The following is a 23,120-nucleotide window of genomic DNA, read 5'->3' on the forward strand; positions in this document are numbered from 1 at the left end:
GAAAAAGAGACTTTGTCTTCTCCTTGCCAAACAGAAACAGACCTGCCACATTGGTAGAGTGCACTAGAGTCCTCCAGAAACGGTTTCTAGGGTGTGGATTTCTGCAGAGATCCAACAGCCAAGAACCCCCGAGGGCTTGGGGGTCTGGCAGGTAGAAGACCCCCAGAAAACCCAGCAGGACCATGATTATGCAAGGATAAAAAGATACAAAAACTGTGCAGACAAAAAGACTGGCAGAGAAGACTACAAAATGTTAGGAAATTAGATTACATATGACATCGACCCTGGAGTCAGCCAGGCTTGGATTTTCATCTCAGCTTTGCCACTTACCGGCTGTGCTGCCTTGGGTATGTTGTCTAACTTCTCTCAACCCCAGTTTTCATCTCTGCAGAGGGAAATAATAGCACAAACTTCAGAGAGGTGTTGTAAAATTACATTACATAATGTTTGCAATTACACAGCAGAGTGCCTAGTCCTTAAAATAATGCTCAAAATGGGAAATGATTGATTACTGTGGCTTCTAAGCAGTGAGACTATGGGTAACTTTTTCCTTCTCTTTGCTTGTATCATCCATATTTTGTACGATGAACATGTATTACATATGCTGAAGCACAGCTTGGCAGCTCGACAAGGGTTCTTTCCATCTAGGATTATTCAATGAGGCTCCTCACAAGGGTCTTCAGGCCTGCTGCGTGCAAACCATTCTTCTGCTGGAGGAACCTCTGCAATGGGGACCAGTGGGATGATGGGACCCAGAGGACTAGAAAGGAGCATCCCTGAAGACAACTGTGTTGTTTTCCTCTCTCTAAGTGACCAAAAACCCTGAAAGAACACCAAGCATCACTACGTGCAAGTAGCAAGAAAACACTGAGATGCTCTTTCAAGCACTATGCCATCCAAGATGCTCTAAGTTACACTCCTTTCCTGCCAATGTCACATAATGGGCAGAATCCCATTATGTGACACTGGGATATGGTTTGCCCCATATCCCTTGCCTGAGATATGGGGCAAACCATGGAGACCAAACAAAGGGCTCAAGTGGTCAAAGGCAGCTTCTCTGGAGCCCCGTCACCCCCCCGGCCTCACCCCTCCTGGGGGGCACAAAGGCTCAGACACCTTGGCTGGGCAGTAGGCAAAGTAACCAAAGCTCTTCAAACTACGGCAATTACAAGCAGCAGAGACAGCAAATAGGAAAGAGACAAGTGGAGATCCACTGCCTTTTCTGTCGGCCCTCAACAGGTGAAATACGTTTGTCGCCAAGAGGGTAAACCAACAGCTCGTGGAATTTAGAACTGAGGATGACCTTACAGTTCTAAGCATTGATTCCCGTATGAAATTTGATTTACTGACACACCCAAGGTCAGTGAGAACTCAGGGAGTGATTTAGGTCAATTCAAATAGCAGGGCCAGGACTAGAAGGCAAGCCTCCTAGTTTCTAGCCAGGGATGCTTCCTCCAAAGATGGATATTGTTTTGCCTCAGATTGCTGTGATTACTGGTTCTGGGAAGTGCCACCTTCCTCAAGGTGCTTACTACAGGGGCCATTGTACAAACTGGAAGAAGGCAGATCTTGGATGCCAGTTGGGTAAGAATTGGAAGCAAAGCCTTCCTACTTGTCTTGTCCTGGGGCTGCTCTTGCAGACCCCAAACAAATGGCAGCAGGGCTAGAAGACACCATGCCAACCTCCAGTTGTTGTCTCCATGGCTCCAGCAGTGGGGCTGGTGATGAGAATGAGAACACTGACTTCTTTCCCAGCCTGGTCATTATCTGTGAATGGGAACAACAGATGAGCCCCTCACAAAAACCATGGTAATGATCAGAAGACAGACTGACTGCCAAGTGCTGGAACAGACATGTCTCTACATGGGTGCTATCCATGATGTCTGGACAATGATATGTTTGGTCCTTGGAAAGTCATCATCTCCATCACTGATGACTAACATATTTTCAGAGACTAAACTGGGTGGATAAACGAGATGAATATAAAAATTTAGCTGCACATCATTAATTATTTTTTAAAGCTTTCAGATATAGTTCACATACCATGCTATTCACTCACTAAAGGTATATAATTCAATGGTTTTTAATAGATTCACATAATTTTACAACCATCATCACAACCTAATCTTGGAGCATTTTTATCACCCCCAAAAAGAAACTCCTCATCCCTTAGCTGTCATCCCCCAGCTCCCCAATCTTCTCCTGCCCTAGGCCACCACTAATCTACTTTCTGTCTCTACAGATTTGCCTATCTTAGACATTTCATAGAAATGGAGTCACAATATGTGGTCCTTTGTAATTGGCCTTTTTCACTTAACATAATGTTTTCAAGGTTCATTTATGCTCTGGATTAATTCTTCTTTTCATAGTTCTTACAGCATCTTTTCTGGATCTTTCAGGGCTTTCTGGGCCATCCTCAAACATTTTGGTTACTATTGGAAATCAGAATGAAAATAAATTCTATTTATCCAAACTTTTTGTGTGCTAATGGAGGTGGTATTGTATTATTTCTAAGATGAGGTAAATCGATTTGTGTACCTGCACCAACAGTCACTAGATACCTCAGCTTCAGAAATGCTTAGCTGTGCTTTGTGGGTATAGTTTTCTGGTAATGTATCAATCTGGGGCTTATTGCAAGAAGCAATTATCCCCAAAATAACAGAGCTGTGGAATTTGGGAAAACTCCCTATTTCAACAGATGAATTTTCCTGCATCTTAGGGATACACTATCCTGCCCTCTGCTGAGTAGTATGTCAGGAAGACTAAAAATCAGAAGAATATGAAGAGACACCAAAGAGCCAGAGGACCTGTTTCTGACAGACTCACCTTTATTTGTTCATTATTCAGAAACAATTTAAAGGGCACCTACACTGTGTAGGCATTGAGCTAGCAGTAATAGTAATACAAACATGGGGCAATGATCCTTGTCCTCCAGGAGATCCTTGACTGGGACGCTGCCCAGAACACTTGTCTCTGGTGGCAAGTCAAAGGCAACCCAGAGGGAGATGATAAAATGTAAAAACAGCATAGATCCTTAGTGAAAGAGAACTGGAGTGAGATCCCACAGTCGTTCTGGTTCTGAGTCTCCTGTGGGGGCTGTAATCAGATATCAGCTGGGGCTGGAATTATCTGAAAGTTTGACTGGGGCAGAAGGGTATGCTTGCTGGGTGGCCCACTCCCAGAGTTGGCAAGCTGATGCTGGCAAGGTTGTTCCTCTCCACATGGGCCTCTCACAAGACTCTATGTGTCCTTACCACCTGAGGGCTGGCTTCCCCCAGAGTGAATGATATAAGAGACTCAGCTAACAGCTGCAATGCCTTCTATGACTTGGTCTTAGTCAGTCACCTACATGACTGCCACCATATTCTATCAGTCACAGAGCCAGCCCCAAGTCAATGTGGGAGGGACCACAAGGACATGAAAACCAGGAGGCAAGAGTCACTGAGGGCCATCTCAGAGGCTGGCTACCATAATACTATTCAGTTTTTCTTCCATTTTCCACCCTGAAGGTCAAAGTACAAATTCTTAGCTGCTGTTTGAATCTCTTCTTTAAACCTCTACCAGGTATTCATTCAACCACTGCCTGAATCCTTCTGGGCAGGAGTTCAAGGTCCTCCAACTCTGATCACTCTGTCCTCAGATGGCACTGACGTCCTCTGCAGGTTGAGTCAGTTCCTCTTCTATGTGAGACCTTCAAATACTTATCAAGAGCAACCATGTTCCACCAATAGACATTGACTTAGTCAGCATCAGACCCAGTGTGCTAGCAGCTGGGGGTACAGCAGTGAACAAGATACAGTTTTTGCCTCCAAAGAGCTCATTTTTGGTTTAGCTTCCTCACTCTACTCCAGCAGGCCCACACCACCCGCTATGAGCAAGGGACCCCTTGTCCATCTTCTCTATATCTGATCACAGAGAAATCTCTTCTCTTTTGCCAAAGCTCTTCTGGTAGCAAACAGCAGAGAACAAAACTCAGATTGCTTCAAGAAAGCGGATAAATGTGAACAAGAATTGGGATGGTAAAGTTGCTCCAAACCTGAGACAAATCTTTCATGTTCTTAAAGTATAGTTTAAGAGACCTGAAGCTGATTGATGGAAAGCAGCAGATTTTTAAAATACTGCGCTAATACCTAGCATCCTTCCTTAACTCTTACTAATTATAGTAATTATAAAGGCTTTTTCTATAGATTATTTTGGATTTTCATATCATCTGCAAATCATTCAAGTTCTGTTTCTTCCTTTCTAATTCATATACCTTTCCTTTTTTCTTGTTTTATTGTACTTGTTAAGACCTCCATTATAATATGGAATAGAAGTAGTGACAGTAGACATGACTACTTTATTTATCAATTCTTTTTTCTTCCAGCTCTGATAATGGCAGGGTAGCTTGTATCAGATGAAACCCACTTGCTGACAACTATAAGTTATGGACAAAATATTAAAATAACTGTATAATGTCCTCAGAGAGTAACCAAAAGCAGGCAGAAATTAGGGGAATGCAAGCCTTGAAAGAATGGAAGTAAACTCCGTGAGACTCACATTTAACCAGCTTTTCTCCTGAAGGCACTCCCCAGTCTGCCTGGAGCATGAGGACTGGAGTCCAAGCAAAAAGGAGCAGTCTTATTAGGCTGGAGAATCTGAGATGAGAGTTTGGAGCTGCCAGAGAAGTTTGCAATTGAGAGGTGGGGAAAATATGGGAAAGGAGGGGGCCAAAAATCTATATATGGATACCCCCTCAAGTCCTTGCTGACTCTGTAAATGCATATCCACAGGGAGAGACTCTACTGAGCCCACAGGAAAAGTATAGCTGGAAGGCGGAAAAGGCTGGGCAGAAATTTCAATAGAAAGGCACACTTCAGAGTTCAAGTCTCTCCAAATTAGAGGAGTTTGGTAAACACTTCAAGCTTTTCAACAAAACTCTAAAAAGGCCATGCCCTATGATTAGGAAGCACATCCCAGGACTAAGTGCTGTACCTTAGAACTAAAAGCAAAATTCAAATAGACCCATCCTAACAAAGCCTAAAACCAAGGCTTCACAAAATTCAGGTGATCTGACAGCAGATCTGCTAGATCTGCTAGAACAAAATCCAACATTCTTCAGAGGAAGATAACAGAATCCAGATTCTCTACAATGAATCCACCACAATGTCTCTACAATAAAAAAGTATGATACATATGAAGAAATAAGAAAATGTGATGACAAGTCAAAAGAAAAAAAGCAGTCAACAAAGAAGATCCACATTTAGGATTTAGGAGGAAAGGACTTTAAGTGATAAATATGTTAAAGGGTTTTATGAGAAGAATGGATATACTGGAGGAAGAGACAGAGAATCTCAGAAAAGATACAAAAACTCTAAAAAGGTACCAAGTAGAATCCCTGGAACTGAAAAATACAATATATGAAAAAAAATTTTTTAAATAATAGCATGAGATTAACAGATGATCACATGGGGGAAAAAAGAAGAAAGATTATTGATTTAAAGAGAAATAAATAGAAATTATCCAAAAAGAATCTGTGAGAGTATTTAAAGAAGAGACGAATGGAACCTCAATATCAAATACCAAATAGAGCCAGAATATTAAACATCTTAATATATGTATAATTGGGGTTTCAAGAGAAAAGAGGAGAATAGAGAATAAAAAATATTTGAAAGAATATTGGCCAAAATGTTTCCAAACTTAATTATAAACATCAAACATCATATATTAGAAGCTTAACAAGCCTCCAAAAAGAATCAATACCAAAACCAAACCAAACCAAAACAAAACAAAAACCTGCACTTAGCCACACCACAGATAAAAATAAAAGTGAAATAGAAAATCTTACAAGTAGCCAGGCAGAAATGAGGTATCATATACAGGGGAATGATTGACAAGCAACTTCTCTTCCGATAAATGGAGTACAGAAGACAATGAAATAATGTCTTCAATGTGTGGAAAGAAAAAAACTGTCACTTCAGAAGACTATACCCAGTAAAAACCATTCTTCAAAACTGAAAACGAAGAGATATTTTCAGGTAAATCAAAGTTGAGATAATCTGTTGCCAACAGACCTGCACTGCAAAAAGTGCTAGGGGAAGTTCTTTAAGCTGAAGGGAAATAATTGTCTTGGAAATCTGAATCTACAAAAAGGCATGAGGAGTATTGGAAATGGTTAATATGTGGGCAAATTTACAAGAGTAATTGTTTCTAAAAGGAATGATTTTTTCCTAGATATGGCTTTAATCAAGCAATGAACAGATCATCCAAGAAGATATAGTTTCATATAATAAAGCCTGCTCTCCAGAGTTTAGTTTTTTTAATCAAAACAACTTGAACACGTCGGGAAAAAAAAGTTGTTTTCCTATAGAAACTAAGTATATGATTTTCCTACTCAACTCCCCCTCTTTCTAAATAAATTTATATAAATAGTGCCATTTATTCATTTGAAAATTAGTTATGACTAATTTTATTCACTTAACATTAAAGTCACCATCAGTTATGAATTTTGCTGTAAGTTTCCAGCTATGCCTCTCTGTGCCTCTCTTTTGTGGGCCTCATGGACTCACTTTCATAACACTCTGCTCCTTCCTACCTTCCTTTCCCTACTAACCCCCTCCTCTGCTTATATAACCTCTTCAAATCTTTTGAGTCTGCTCCTTATTTATTTAATTTAATGGTTGACTTCTTGTTTCTTAAAATAAAAAAATACCTAAAGCAAACATGAAAACTTGTTAGCATATATTAATTCTGGGTGCTGAACATGAAAACTTGTTAGCATATATTAATTCTGGGTGGTGAGGCACCGGTGTTATTATTTATTCCGTGTGCATTTCTACGTTTAAAAACTTCTCGTTAAAAATTTCCAGTGATTTCCATTGCAGAGTCACTGTGTATGAGTCAATTTCTCTTGAAATCATTTTTTATCAAAATAATAATTTACAGGCATGATTTCATAGAATATTTATATGAAAACATTCAAAAGAACGATACCTAAGTTACCATGTTACTTATTTATCAAAATGGGGAATTTGTTAATAATGAGTATTGGCATTTGTGATGAGAATGAAATTCATTAATTAATAGTCTCAGGACTCTCTCTTCTCTTTTACCTGCTGAAGACAATTTTGTCTTTCCTCTCTGCCCACACCTTCCAAGAAGAGCTTTGATGATATGAATTCAGGAGAATGGGTAGAAAGACACCAGGACTGGAGATGTAAAATGCTTAGAGATAAGTTGGGGTAAAGAGTGAATAATCAAGGGTTTTAAGGTTACCTGACTCAAGTAAATCAGAGGTGAGAGGGAGCCTCAGTGGAAAGGAACAGACATTCTAAGAACAGTGGCTGTGGGTTATAAATAAACCCACTATAATATTCTTTAAATAAGTAAACATTGGAATTAAAAAACTTTTAATTGCTGACTATTGTCTCTTCATTGTACTCAGGGCCTCAAGATTCATTTGAGTTACATACTTAACAATTACTGAAATGTATTTTCCTGCTGTACTGTTGGAAGAAACCTTATAACTTTGGGAAGGAGTGGTCAAAATACTACCTTCTCCTTGCTGAATTTCATTTAAATACCGTGATGATAGATGTTTGGCTTTAGAACCTTGAGAACATTTTATGATTAAGGTCTGAAAATATAAGGTATAATTTCCTAAACATCTGAGCACTTTAACATATTTTTCAAACTGTGACAGCCTCTCCACCCTATAACCTTTTATGTATGTGTGGGTTTACACATATATTGTATATAGTACATATTATAATTATAATTCAGCCACCTTATCAAGTCTTATTAACTACTGTTATTCACATTCAAAACTTTAAAATAAATTCCCCCATCCTCCCTCCACAGAGTAAATACTTTCACCATTTTGCACCATTTTCACATTAGAAAATGGCATATTTATCTTATTTCTTGATTGTTTAGTTTTAAGTATTAACTATTGACTTCCTAATATGGAAGATGAGGATTTAACTTTCTTATAAACCTTCCCGCATGTTGTTATAATTTTGGGTGAAATCAATATTCAGAACCTATATAAGTATTATTCATGGCTGAGTGGTGTACTACGGAAACAATTTCTCCCTTATGCAACATCACCTTGGAGTTAATCATGACTGTCTCATTATTTCATCTGCCTGTTTTCTACATCTGTCAGTAATTGTAGATAAATGTATAACTCTGGCTATGAGTTATTCTAAGCAGCAGATGGAAGGCAAGGACTGGGACGCTATACCATTCGGTGTGTTCATTTGTACTTAATCCCCGTTTTCCCTGCAGTACCCTGGCCCAGTGCCCCGGAGTCCAGATTCCACTTAGATCAAGCTCTCCAAAGAAGAGCCCTGCAAGGTTCTGCTAAGGTGGACAGAGTCGACCACAGCTGCAGGGTGTTGGGGAGGACATGGAGATTCAACTTCTTCTTAGAGACTTTCCAGCAACCCTCCTATTTTGAACCCAAGCTGTATTTCCACTTTCAGAGATGCCTGTGGCCTCTGGAGTTCAGACAGGCACCGCCATGTTACACTTAGCCTTTCCCCTCTGCAAGCTTGAGTTTCCGCTTTCTCCAGTTTGCTAAGTTCCTTTCCATTCATTCTTCTTATTTCCAGCTTCCCATACTTTGTTTCTATCATGACTTCTCCTGAAAACCGATTAATCCAACACCAGTAACCTTCTCTGAGTCTGCCTCCGCATCTATTAAATGAAACAGTCCTGCTCTCCTCCGCGGCATCCTGGGTTCCTGGGTTCACACACATCATCTCAGCATCATCCCGTGTGCTGCGAGGATCTCTGAGGGCTTACGGCCAGAGCTGAGGACGTGCTGGAAATGCTAGTGCTGGACCGAGGCCGTCGGTCAAGGTAGAAATGTCTTCGTTTCTCAGTGGCTCCCTGAGAATTGCACAAAAACTTTTTTTCAAATTTTTTGTTACTGCTCCTATTTCCAAGAGTTCTAGAAACAAATCAAGTCACCCACAGAGGGGATGAAGAGGGAGAAGAAAAGAGAGAGAAAAACAAAGGGGAGAAAAGGGGGAACACAAGGCGAATGGACTGCTGTCCTGCTGTGTCCCGAGTCGCCATTAGGGTGTCCCCTTCCCTCACGCACGTGTCCATGTCCCAAGTGGGGAGACCTCCACACCATGGTGAACGCCACGATTGAGGCCCAGGCCGAGACTCCCGCAACAGAAAGGTTAAAGTGATGACGGCAAACTGATTGCTCTGCTTGACCTGGAGCGGGGGGTGGGGTCATAAATCTCCTGTGTCTTTGATTCTTCTTACCCTCTCCCTGATAAATCTGTTTTCAAGATGAAACATTATTCCACAAGCCCAGCTGGCTGATGGATTGGGAAACTTACAAAACTAACTCCAGTGAGTCCTTTGAAGTGGATCGAAACACAGGCTTTGTAAAAATGCATGTCATCCGGGATCACTGGTTCAAGGTTGGCAGCATGATTTCCTTTCATCACACAGGTCTTCACTTGGTACTGCAGATTACTTTCCCTCTGACTGCAAACGAATTTCCTGCTCCCTCCCAGAAGAGCTCACGGGGCTTCCCTTTCTCCCTCTACCTCTTCCCCCACACATGTGGAGTGTGCAGGGTCTCGCCCCGTAGCTCTAAGGTCATGGAAGGAAAGCCAGAGGTGACACCAGTCACTCCAGGCCACCTCTATATGGAAATTCAGGGAAAAAGTTCACAAAAGGCACTTTGTAGGAGAAAATAGGTTACAAAGGGGTAGCAGCTGGGAGCTGAGGATACGGAGGGCCAGTGCCCAAGAGCTTTGGTCTTTGGGGCATTAAGAAATGCCAGTCTTCTTTATCACCAGTTGCCAGTCTCTGCTGACTGCTGAGTAGAGGGACCCTAGAGGGCCTGGGGGTAGGGGGGTGAAAATCCACTAAAATAGCCATGGAGTTCACTCTCCTCCCGGCATGTCTTCTAGAGGTCTCCCTGGGAACCAGATGTGCCAAAGGCAAACCTGGAGAAACAGGAGGGGGCTGGCGTGAAGTTAACCTCACTTCCGTCAAGCATTTGTCCAATGTTTTCCAGGCTACCCTTATACCCAAACCTCTGAGCTCCTCCCCTACTATCTTCCCATGACTGTCTCCAGAATCCTCAGCACAACTCTGTCCCAGACAGTGTCTCAGTATCACATCCCAAGATACTCCATCATCCCCAGATCCAAGTACATACCAGAAAATGACAAAAGTGATATTAAACCATTACTCACGATCACCATGAATTTTTTTGCCAGGAAAATAAGCTTCCAACTAATTGATGGGAATGTAGAAGGGAAAAGAAGCCAAGCTTCATAGTGTTAATCTAAGAAAAACTGCAAGGACAGCAGGGGGCTGCATGAGCAGGGTATCGAGATGAGATTCCACAAACCACGGCATGAACCAGTGAAAATCTCACTGATGGAACAAAAGGCTAAATCCCAAAGTCATCAGGATTGAAGTATCCCTTGGATAAGTCTCACCTGCTCAATGACGCTGGATAAGTGGACAAAAAATAAGTAAGGATCTAAAAGAAATTAATAGGATAATTTTTTAAAATCCCATAGGCCTTATGGATGTGTATCAAACTTCACCTCTGATAATAGAAAATCCATCTTCTCAAGCACACGTGGTATATTGACCAGAACTTATCAAACATTAGGTAACAAAGAAAATATCATTAAATGACAATAAACTTCATCTGGAAAAATAAGCATTCAGTAATAGCCTGGAAACGACCACAAAATAAAAACTGAAAGGCAACTGGTCCTATTTGGTATTAAAATATACTAGAAAGCTTTGATAATTAAAATAGTATAGTGTTAGTACATGAACAGATAAACAGACCAGTGGAAAAGAACAGAATATCCAGAAATAAATGCAAGTACATGTAGAATTTTCATGTATGATAAAGGTGACACCTCAAATCACTAGGGCAAAAAGAGAACTTTTCTTGAGTCTTTTTATCAGGAGAGGCAGCCTGTCCTGCCCCTAACCCACCCGGATAGTAAAGGTGCCTGCGTCAATACTTCCAAAACAAGTGTCAACAGTTTATAAGAAAATCATGACCACCTAAGCTACAGAAAGCAATGGGCTGAGGACAAGGAGAGTGGATGAAATGAAAGAGATGTTTAACAACATTCACAAAAGCAAGAATAAAAAGTGGGCCGGTTCAGCTGGATTTTTTGCAGAAATTGAGAAGCTGATCTTAAAATTCATATGAAAATTCAAAAAGACCCAGGAGCTGGAAGACTTGCAACTCCTGATTTCAAAACTTGTTACAATGTTAGTGCTGTAAGTTTTGCCAGTAAGTGGTACTGGTATAAAGATTAGATAGATAGATAGATAGATAGATAGATAGATAGATAGATGGAAGAGAATTGAGATAACCCCCCCAAATATATCTCTACATTTACAGTCAATTGATTTTCAACAAAGATTCCAAGAAAATTCAATAATAAAAGAATAGCCTTTTTAACAAATGGTGGTGGGAAAATCGTGTGTCACATGAAAAAAGATGAATCTGGACTACTTCCTGACACTATAACAAAAATTAACTCAAATGAATCAAAAATTCAAATGTAAGAGCTAAAACTCTTAGAAGACAGAGGAGAAGACCTTCATAATCTTGGGTTAGGCGATGGTTTCTCAGCTATGACACCAAAAGCACAAGCAACTAAGGAAAAAATAGATAAGTTGGCCTTCATCAAAATTTAAAACTTTCATGCTCCAAACAGCACCATTAATAAAGTAAAAAGACAACTCACAGAATGGGAGAAAATTTTTGCAAATCATATATCTGATAAGGGACTCGTACCCAGGATATTTGAAGAACCCTTACAACTCAATAATAAAAAGTTAAATTATTTTAAAATGGGCAAACGATCTCTTCTTTGTCCTAAGAAAAGATACAAATGACCAATAAGCACACAAAGAGATGCTTGAGATCGTTAGTTATCATGGAAACACAAAACACAACCACAATGAAGTATTACTTCATACTCACTGGTATGGCTACAATCAAAAGGACAGATAATAACAACTGCTGGCTTAGATGTGGAGCAATCAGAGCCCTCATAAACTGCAGGTGGGAATGTAAAACGGTGCAGCCCCTTTGCCAAACGGTCTGGCAGCTCCTCAAAATGCTAAGCACAGTGTTACCATATGACTCAGAATTCCACTCCTAGGTACGTTTCCAAAAGAAATGAAAAAGTCTACACAGACTTGTACTCGAATGTTCATAGCAGCATTATTCTTATAGTCAAAAAGTGGAAAAAACCCAAATGTCTCTCAACGGGTAATTGGATAAACAAAATATGGCACATTTGTATGACGGAATACCATTTGGTAAAAAAAGAGAATGAAGTACTGATACAAGCTACAACATGAATGAAACTCAAAACACACTCAGTGGAAAAAAAGCCAAACACATAAAGAACACATAGTGTGTAGTTCCATTTATACTGGCTGTCCAGAAAAGGCGAATCTCTAGCTTTCTTTTGGACTGACAGGAATGGTCTCAAATTACATTGTGACAATGTTTGACCAATTCTGTAGATATGCTAACAATCATTTAATCGTACCTTTATTGTTTTTTATTGTTTTTTTTTTTTTTTTTTTTTTTGTGGTACGCGGGCCTCTCTACTGCTGTGGCCTCTCCCGTTGCGGAGCACAGGCTCCGGACGCGCAGGCTCAGCGGCCATGGCTCACGGGCCCAGCCGCTCCGCAGCATGTGGGATCCTCCCGGAACCCGTGTCCCCTGCATCGGCAGAAGAACTCTCAACCACTGCGCCACCAGGGAAGCCCTAATCGTACCTTTAAAATGGATGGATTTTATATTATGTAAATTATATTTCAATAACGCTATTTTTTAAAAGTGGCTCTGTATAATTGCAAAAGCAGCCGGAGCCCAGCACCAATGGCCCTTATTCTTTAATGGATTCTTATTAACAATACTGCACCACCTATGCTCTTAAGTGTTCATAAAATTGTGGGAAAATCATGCACACTAATGACTTTGAGTTAAAAAAATGATTCAGAAGAGTGAACTCTGAATGTGAAGTATTAGTCATTCATGCTGCGGTGCTCGAAGTATGGCTTCTGGACCAGCAGCATCGCCTTTACCTGTAACAATGCAAATGTGGGGGTTCCACTGAATCAGACCTCCCAAATCAGAAACTCTGGGGGTGGGGCCCAGCAATCTGTATCTTAACAAACTCTCCAGGTGATACTGATGTATGTTCCAGTTTGAGAATCAATCCTTTACTCAATCAATTCACTTATATTTTTCTTTTCATGTATGTGTAACAAAAAGATATGACTTAAAAATCTATTGCTAAAAATTCTAAAAAATCTTTGTGTAAGTATAAAAATAAGAATTCTAAGTCTCACAGATGTAAAAAACAAGCTTATGGTTACCAGAGGGGAAGGGGAGGGGGGAGGATAAATTAGGAGTTTGGAATTGAAATATACACCCTACTATATAAAAAATAGATAACCAACAAGGACCTACTGTGTAGCACAGGGAAGTATACTCAATATCTTGTAATAACCTATAATGGAAAAGAATCTAAAAAAGAATATATATATATTCTGAATATATATAATATATATAATGTATATAATAACTTGATCACTTTGCTATACACCTGAAACTAACATGACATTATAATTCAACTATATTTCAATAAAAATTTTAAAAAATATGAATTCTAAGTCTTAAGAAAACATTGTGTCATCATTTCATTAGTGCTACCTAAAAAGATGGTGGATCTGACAGTCAATGAAGTCTTGGGTGAATGAAATCCACAGGCAGGATATTGCTGTTGGCACACAGAAGGGTCAGGGCAGGGCAGGGGACCGGCTACCATGCTGCAGCTACTCCACAGACCAACCTTGAGACTGTACCTGGATTTGTGCCCTCTTCCCCTTTGTTTAGCATCCCGCACTCTGGCTTTGAGACTTCTCTGGGGCGCCTGGCAGAAGAACCCCCCGACTCCAGCATCTCTTGGATCAAGGCTGCAGAATCCTCCAGCAGATCCTCAGTATCTCTGGTCAGCTAAGATTTCTCTCCATTCTTAAATTCCCACCCAGCCTACGTATCTCCTTGTACTTCTTTATGCTCATTTCAAAGGGAATTAGGGGACAGGAAAGGAAAATGTGGGTTCAGTCCAATGTCCTAAACAAGAACACCTTATACTTTTCAAATAAATGATTTTGATGCTATACAAAGATAAGGGGGAAAAAAGCTAGAACCCTAACACCAAAATCTGAGAAAACAAACAGCAATAGAAATGAGGAAAATTTTACCCAAACCTCAATGACAAATACAGAATAAAACAGTGGCAAACCAAATCTGACCGTACATTAAAGAGTCATGGCCCGCTAGAATTTATCCCAGGCATTGAAGACAGTTGACTACTAAGATGTCTAATATTATGAAATGACATAAAAACTAGGTCCAATAAGAAAAATCATAATTTCTTCCAGTGTCTCCTGACCTGCTCCCTTGAGGACCTGTTGCCCTCTGGCCCGGATGACAGGCATCGGTGTGGGACCCCGTTGCATCATCATTCTGGGGAGTCCCTTCACCTCTCTCCTGGATCAGATGCCCTGTTTCCTGGGTACCAGTTCTTGGTATTTCTTGGTTGTTTCCCTCATTTTGTTGGAGTGTACTCTCTGATAGCACAACGGAAAGGGGTGTGTGGGCAGAAGAGCTGTATTTTGAGAACCCTGCATGTCCAAAAATAGCTTTGTTCTCCCCTCATTTTAACTGGGTACTTGTGAAATTGCTTGTGAAAAGCACAATTACTCTTTTACTGCACTGTGGACGTTCTGACTGATGCAGACTTGACACTGACTCAAAACGTATAACAGTAGTTAATAAAATAATAAGTAGCTGCACATGTTATTATATCTAAAAAGTGCATATGTGTCAAAAATAAATTTTGCTATGAAATCAATGCTGGGAGTTGTTATGGACTAAATTGTGTTTCCCCAAAACTCATATGTTGAAGCCCTAACCGTAACCCCTTGCCACTCAATGTGACTGTTGGAGATGGGATTTTTAAGGAGGTAATTAAGGTTAAACGGGGTGATATAAGGGTAGGGTCCTAATCTGATAGGACTGATGTCCTTGGAAGAAAAAGCAGAGAGACCAGAGATCTCTCTTTCCCCATGCATGCACAGGAAAGTCCAGGTGAGGACAGAGTATCTGTTGCCGGACGAATGAATGAATGAATGAGTGGCCATGGTGTGGGTCTATTTTCATTTGTAGCTTCAGTTCTGGAGAAATTTCTGGATCTGTTAATTTCCTTATATACATCCTTCTTTTTCTCTGTGCTCTATCTCTAGAACTTCCATTCTTCGGATATTGGACTGTAGTCCTTGAATTTTCTCATCTTTTCCTCTCCTATTTTCCATCTCCTTTTGCTCTACCTTATGGGAGGTTTCTTAATTTTATTTTTCAAACATTCTATTGCATTTGTCATGTCTTCTATCATTGCTTTTAATTTCCAGGTGTTCCTTTTTGTTCTGTGTCTCCCCCCCACACACACTTTTTTTAAGTAGCATCTGTTCTTGCTTAATGAACGTATTATGCTCTCTTACTTCTCTGAGATTATTACTGACTGTTCTTTTTAAAGTGTTCTTGTTCCTGAATTGTCTCTGTTTCCTCCCAGGTGCTTGCTAGTTGTTCGCATAATAATTTTTCACATTAGAGCATTTCCTTAGCCTGATGTACTTGGTGTTCTACTCATGTTTAGAACTTGAGGACTAAGCAGCTGGTTGAAATGTGTGAACCCACAGACTGTGGCCTTGCATGAAAGATGGTCTGACGGGGCCATTTCGTTGGAAATACCCAGTGTCAGGATCTTTAAGTCTTTTCCCTGGTCTGGTCGGGACTGTCAGCGGGAGGTTGTCTGAATATGGGGGCTTAGTACGGAAGAGGACTGGGGGTGGGTCTCTGTATTCAGAATATAAATAATCATTTTATTTCAGTATAGTTCACCTGCCTCAGCTGGGCTAGGGGCCCCCATCCACTACAACCCATACCCACTTCTCTGATAATAAACCTCTGGCCTTTGCCAAGTAGAGGAAGGAAGTTATGGGCTATACAGAAGGGTGGGAGTGGGGATTAAAGATCTAGTTGCTTTTTTCTTTTTCTTTCCACTTTGAAATAATTTTAGATTACATCAAAGTTGCTAAAACTCAGCTTCCCCCAATGGAACCATAGTACAATGATCAAATTAGAACCAGCCAAAGGAAGAAACACATAGGGCAGAGTCTAAGATGGGTCATCCTTTCCCTGTGGAGTCATGGATGATGTTATGTCTTCTGAGCCATGATGTGTAACAATACACACACACAAATGCTAACCAGGTAAGTCCACTCAAGCTTTGATGTCTAGAGGTTTTATGGAGGTTTCATTACGTAGGCATGACTGACTGATTCACTGCCCATGTGATTGAATTCAACTCCAGCAACACCCCCCCCCACCCCAGATACTGGGCTCATATCATGTGGTCCAAGAAGCCTACCACAAATAACTTCAATAGCATACACTATCAGGTGTGATCTGAAGGGCCCATGATGAATAACAGACACTTGGGAAATGCCAAAAGTTTAGAAGTGAGCCAGGGACAATGGCTAGACCTCTCTTTGGGTGACACAGAATTCCTTATTACACATACTAGATCAATTTGGGAACAACTGACATCTTTACTTTGTTGAGTCCTCCAATCCATGAACATGGTATGCTGCTCCATTTATTTGTCTTTGATTTCTTTCATCACTGTTTTGCACTTTTCAGCATACAAAGCTTGTACATGTTTTGTTAGATTTACAGCTAAAATTTTTATTTGGGGGAGCTATTGTGTTATGTTTTTAATTTTTGTTTTCAATCATTCATTGCTAATATATAGACAGACAATTATTTTTTACGTGTTTACCTTGTATTCTGTGACCTTGCTAATAACCTCATTTACTAGTTCTAGCAGTTTTATTATAGATTTTGTGGGATTTCTGCACAGATAATTATGTGGACAGTTTTACTGCTTCCTTTCCAATATGTATGCTTTTTACTTCTTTTTCTTGACTTATTGCACTGGCTAAGACTTTCAGTACTATGTTGAACAGGAGTGTTAAGAGTGGCTATTCCTCCCTTGTACTCAATTTTAGGGGAAACACATTCTATCTTTCAATATAAAGTATGATATTACCCGTAGGTATTTTGTAGATGTCCTTTATCAAGTTGAGGAAGTTAGTTCCTTCCTATTTCTAGTTTGCTGAGTGTTTTCACAAATGGGTACTGAATTGAGTTAAATGCTTTTTCTATACCAATTGATATGATCGTGTGTTTTTTTTTTCCCCCACAGATTGTTAATAGGATTACCTTGATTGATTTTTGAATGCTAAACCAGCCTTGCATTTCTGGAATAAAGCCCACTTGATGGTGGTCTATTATTCTTTTTTATATGGCTGAAATTGATGTACTAATATTTCATTTAGTATTTTTATGTTTATGTTTATGAGGGATATCATTCTGTAGTTTTCTTTTATTGTATTATCTTTATTTGGTTTTGATGCTAGGATAATGATAGCCTTATAAAATTATTTGGGAAGTTTTCCTCTCTATTTTCTGGGAGATTTTATAGAATCGGTGTTATTTCTCCGTTAAAGTTTTGGTAGGATTCACAACTGAAATCATCTGGGCTGGTGATACGGGCTGAATTGTATCCCCTAAAAATTCATATGTTGAAGTTCTGACCCCCAACACCTTATAAGGCGACTTTATTTAGAGATAGGATTTTTAAAGAGGTAATTAAGATAAAATGAGGTCATTAGAGTGGGCCCTAATCCCATATGCCTGGTATCCTTACACGAAGAGATTAGGATACAGAAACACACAGAGAGGACTATGAGAAGACACAGGGAGCAAATGGCCAACTGTGACTGCCATCTGCAAGCCAAGGAGAGAGGCCTCAGAAGAAACCAACTCTGCTGACATCTTAATTTCAGACTTCTATCCTCCAGAACTGTAAGAAAACAAATTTCTGCTGTTTAAGCCACCCAGTCTATAGTGCTTTTGCTATGGCAGCCTAGCAAACTAATACACTGGGAATTTAGTTTTTGGAAGATTTTGAACTACAAATGCAATGTCTTTAATAGTTATAGGAATATTAAGAGTATCTATTTCATCTTGATTCAGTTTTAGTAGTTTGTAGTTTTTGGAGGAATTGGTCCATTCATCTAGGTTATCAAATTTATGGGTATAAAATTTTTTTAACATATATTTTGATATCAGGCAAATTTGTCTTATACTTTATTTTTTTATTTTTCTGGCTATGCCGCATGGCTTGTGGGATCCTAGTTCCCTGACCAGGCATCGAACCCAGGCCCTCGGCAGTGAAAGCACAGAGTCCTAACCACTGAATCGCCAGGGAATTCCCAGGTGTAAAGATTTTTTATTTCCTTTTTATTTCTTAAATTTGTGTGAGTTGTGTAATGATGTCCCATCCTTCATTTCTGATATTAGTCATTTGTATCTTCTCTCTTTTATCTTTGCCAACCTTGAGAAAAATGTATTAATTTTAATGATCTTTTCAGAGAATGAATTTTTAGTTTCATTGATTTTCCCTACTGTTTCCTTCATTCTGCTTGATTTGGGTTTATTTTGATCTTCTTTCTCTGATTTCTTGATGTGGAACTTTCAATTATTGGTTTTAGGCCTTTCTTCTTTTCTGATTATAAGCATTTATTATTATAAATATCCTTCTAAGCTCTGCTTAGAATGTCAAATGTTGATATGTTTTATGTTCCTTTTAATTCAGTTCAAAAATATTTTCTAATTTCTCTTCTGATTTCTTCTTTGACCCAGGGATTATTCAGAAATGTGTTAGTTTCCAAATATTTGGGGTTTTCCAGATATCTTTCTGTAATAAATTTCTAATTTAACTCCACTGTAATCAGAGACTATACTTTGTATTAATTGCATCTTTTTGAAAGTATCAAACTTCTGGCCTAGAATATGGTCTATTCTGAAAAGAATGTGTATTTTCTTGTTGCAAGCGTTCAGAACTGCCATCCCAAAACATGCTGCTTTGGCCTATTGATTATTTTGAGCTGAAGGCACTTGAGACACAGCAGATATGAAGGGCTCTCTGACCCCCTTTTTACATAAAGGCAGGCATAAAGTTTCCCATGAGAAAGGCACCTTCCCTGCACCAGGAAGAGAAGACTATTCTTATCATCAGAGACTGGGAGTCAATGCCAAAATGCACCTGTACAAACAAAGTTACTAAAATAACCCTTACCTTCCACTAGCTTCCTCATATATTCTCTGGTCCCTGTTCTACAATTTACTGCCCCTAGCCCAAGCCCCTTTGCCTGTCACATTCACACAATTCAGTGTTCTTTGTGTAAAAAGGTATATAAGCTTTGGGGCTTAACAGCTTCTTCAGGTCTTCATTTCCCATCTGAAGACTCCCATCTACATGGAAGAATGTTAAATAAATCTGTACACTTTTCTCCTGTTTATCTTCCTTATGTCAGTTTAATTCTTAGGCCAGCCACAGAACCTAAAAGGGTCAAAGGGAGTTTTTCCTCCCCTATAGTGCTGTTGGATGGAGTGTTTTATAAATATCAATTAAGTCAAGCTGATTGATAATGTTGTTTAAGTTCTTCTACATCCTTACTGATTTTCTGTCTGCTTGCTTTATCAGTTATTGAGAAGATTGTTGAAATATCCAACTGCAATGGTGGTTACAGCCACTTCTGTCTGCACTGCTATTGGTTTTTGCTTCATATATTTCAAAACGCTCGTTTTAGATGCATAAGTGTTTAGGATCATTTTGTCTTCCTAATGAATTGAGCTCTTAATCGTTATGAAATGACCTTTTTATCTCTGGTAATACTCTTTGCTCTGAAATCTACTTTGTTTGATATTAACATAGCTATTCAGCTTTTCTAAAAGTTGGAGTTGGCATGGTATATTTATTTCCTTCCTTTTACTTTTAACTTATTTGTGTGTCTTTATATTTAAAGTGGGTTTCTTGAAGACAGGATATAGTTAGATCATAATTTTTTGTCCCATTTGACCATCTCTGCCTTTTAATTAAAAGGGTACCTGTATATGCTCTTTAATTTAAAAGGTGTTTATACTACTTATATTCAATGTGATTAGTGATATGGTAGAATCTAATTCTACCATTTTGCTACTTGTTTTCTATTTATCCCATATGTTCTTTGTTCCATTTTCCTCACCTTCCTAGTACTCTGTCCAGTGCTATTATGGCTGGTGGGAACAGGAACTCTTTCTGCTCCTGTCTGAACTCTGAGGATTATTCCTGCTTCTCTTTTCAAAGGATTCTTTCTCAATGCCAAGTCGTTCCTCCGATTGGAACTCAGCTAAAGACTAAGCACCCTCTGCAGATCTCGGGCGTTTTCTCTCTATGCAGCTCTCTTTTCTCCAATACCCTGCCCTGAAAACTCTATACATCTTAGTCTCTCTGGACCCCCAGCACTGTATCCTCAAGCCAGGAGGCTACTGGGCTCTGCCTGGTTTTCCCTCCAGGCACCACGGCCTGGAAGCTCTCCTTAGGCTACAAGCTGGGGCAAGATGGGGCTCATCTCATTGTTTCCTGTCTTTCAGAGATTACCATTATTCATTGCCTGCTTGCACTGTCTTGAGAGTCATTATTTCATATAATTTGTCTGATTTTATATTTTTATATAAAAATATATTTTGGATATTTTGCCCAATTTTTGGTTGTTTCAGGCAAGTGGGTAAATCCAATCCCTGTTACTTCCTCTTGACCAGTAACCAAAAGTCACACACATACAAATTTTATATGTGATAAAGGAAGCATATCAAATCAATGGTAAAGGATATCTTACATCATGAATTGTTTTAGAGAAAGCAATTAAATATACGAGAAAATATCAAATTAAACCTTTTTTTCATTAGATACACTGAAATAAACTCCACAGAGGCAAAATTGTAAAATGAAATTCTAAACCTTAAAACATGAAAACATTAAAGGAAAATATGATGACTATATTCATGATTACTATATGGGCAAAAACTTTCTAAAAATAGTGAAAAAAGTATAAGTAAAAATAATTCAAAGGTGACTTTTTTTGCTTGCTATTGATAAACTTTTATTTTGGAATAATTTCAGATTTGCAGAAAAATTACAAAGATAGTATAAAAAGTTTCCATATAGCCCTCACCCATTTTCCCCTAATGTCATCATCTTACATTTTCATGGGACTTTTTGTCAAACTGAGAAGCCAACATTGGTACATTTCTATTAACTAAACTCTAGACTTTATTCTGATTTCATCAGTTTTTCTACTAATGTCTTTTTTTTCCTGTTCAGGATTCGATATATCTAATTCAAGACACATTACTTTTTTTTCTTTATTGCCTTATTTAATCCTTTATTTAATATCAAAGAGGTAGACATTATTATTTTTTTAACATCTTTATTGGAGTATAATTGCTTTACAAAGGTGTGTTAGTTTCTGCTGTATAACAAAATGAATCAGCTATACGTACACATATATCCCTATATCCCTTCCCTCTTGTGTCTCCCTCTCACCCTCCCTATCCCACCCCTCTAGGTGGTCACAAAGCATGGATCTGATCTCCCTTTGCTATGCAGCTGCTTCCCACTAGCTAGCTATTTTACATTTGGTAGTGTACATATGTCAGTGCTACTCTCTCACTTCGTCCCAGCTTACCCTTCCCCCTCCCCGTGTCCTCAAATCCATTCTCTACGTCTGCATCTTTATTCCTGTCCTGCCCATAGGTTCTTCAGAACCCTTTTTTTTTTAGATTCCATATATATGTGTTAGCATACGGTATTTGTTTTTCTCTTTCTGACTTACTTCACTCTGTATGACAGACTCTAGGTCCATCCACCTCACTACAAATAACTCAATTTTGTTTCTTTTTATGGCTGAGTAATATTCCATTGTAAATATGTGCCACGTCTTCTTTATCCATTCATCTGTCAATGGATACTTAGGTTGCTTCCATGTCCTGGCTATTGTAAATGGTGCTGCAATGAACATTGTGGTACATGACTCTTTTTGAATTATGGTTTTCTCAGGGTATATGCCCGGTAGTGGGATTGCTGGGTCATATGGTAGTTCTGATTTTAGTTTTTTAAGGAACCTCCATACTGTTCTCCATAGTGGCTGGATCAATTTACATTCCCACCAACAGTGCAAGAGGGTTCCCTTTTCTCCACACCCTCTCCAGCACTTATTGTTTCTAGGTTTTTTGTTGATGGCCATTCTGACCATGAGGCGATACCTCATTGTAGTTTTGATTTGCATTTCTCTAATGATTAGTGATGTTGAGCATCCTTTCATGTGTTTGTTGGCAATCTGTATATCTTCTTTGGAGAAATGTCTATTTAGGTCTTCTGCCCATTTTTCGATTGGGTAGTTTGTTTTTTTGATATTGAGCTGCATGAGCTGCTTGTATATTTTGGAGATTAATCCTTTGTCAGTTGCTTCATTTGCAAATATTTTCTCCCATTCTTAGGGTTGTCTTTTCATATTGTTTATGGTTTCCTTTGCTGTGCAAAAGCTCTGAAGTTTCATTAGGTCCCATTTGTTTACTTTTGTTTTTATTTCCATTTCTCTAGGAGGTAGGCTGTGGTTTATGTCATAGAGTGTTCTGTCTATGTTTTCCTCTAAGAGTTTTATAGTATCTGGCCTTACATTTACATATTTAATCCATTTTGAGTTTATTTTTGTGTATGGTGTTAGGGAGTGTTCTAATTTCATTCTTTTACATGTAGCTGTCCAGTTTTATACCATGTTCTTGGATTGGAAGAACCAACATTGTGAAAATGACTATATACTACCCAAAGCAATCTACAGATTTGATGCTACCAACTGAATGCTATCAATTGGTATAGCTATCAAATGCTATCAAACTACCAATGGCATTTTTCACAGAACTAGAACAAAAAATTTCACAACTTGTATGGAAACACAAAAGACCTTGAATAGCCAAAGCAATCTTGAGAAAGAAAAAAGGAGCTGGAGGAATCAGGCTCCCTGACTTCAGACTATACTACAAAGCTACAGTAATCAATACACTATGGTACTGGCACAAAAACAGATATATA

General features: G+C 39.1%; 1 protein-coding gene across 1 annotated transcript in view; it reads right to left on the reverse strand.

Annotated features, from left to right (window-relative positions):
- Positions 1-255: 255 nt before the first annotated feature.
- LOC137206838 (S-adenosyl-L-methionine-dependent tRNA 4-demethylwyosine synthase TYW1) overlaps positions 256-23,120 on the reverse strand; it is a 206,152-nt gene continuing 183,287 nt past the window's right edge. Inside the window, exon 16 of the mRNA XM_067705974.1 lies at positions 256-385. Coding sequence (XP_067562075.1) covers positions 380-385 — 6 coding nt within the window. The 3' untranslated portion in view covers positions 256-379. The remainder of the gene's footprint in view (positions 386-23,120) is intronic.

The sequence above is a fragment of the Pseudorca crassidens genome, chromosome 15 (genome assembly GCF_039906515.1).
Source record: "Pseudorca crassidens isolate mPseCra1 chromosome 15, mPseCra1.hap1, whole genome shotgun sequence".
NCBI lineage: Eukaryota > Metazoa > Chordata > Mammalia > Artiodactyla > Delphinidae > Pseudorca > Pseudorca crassidens.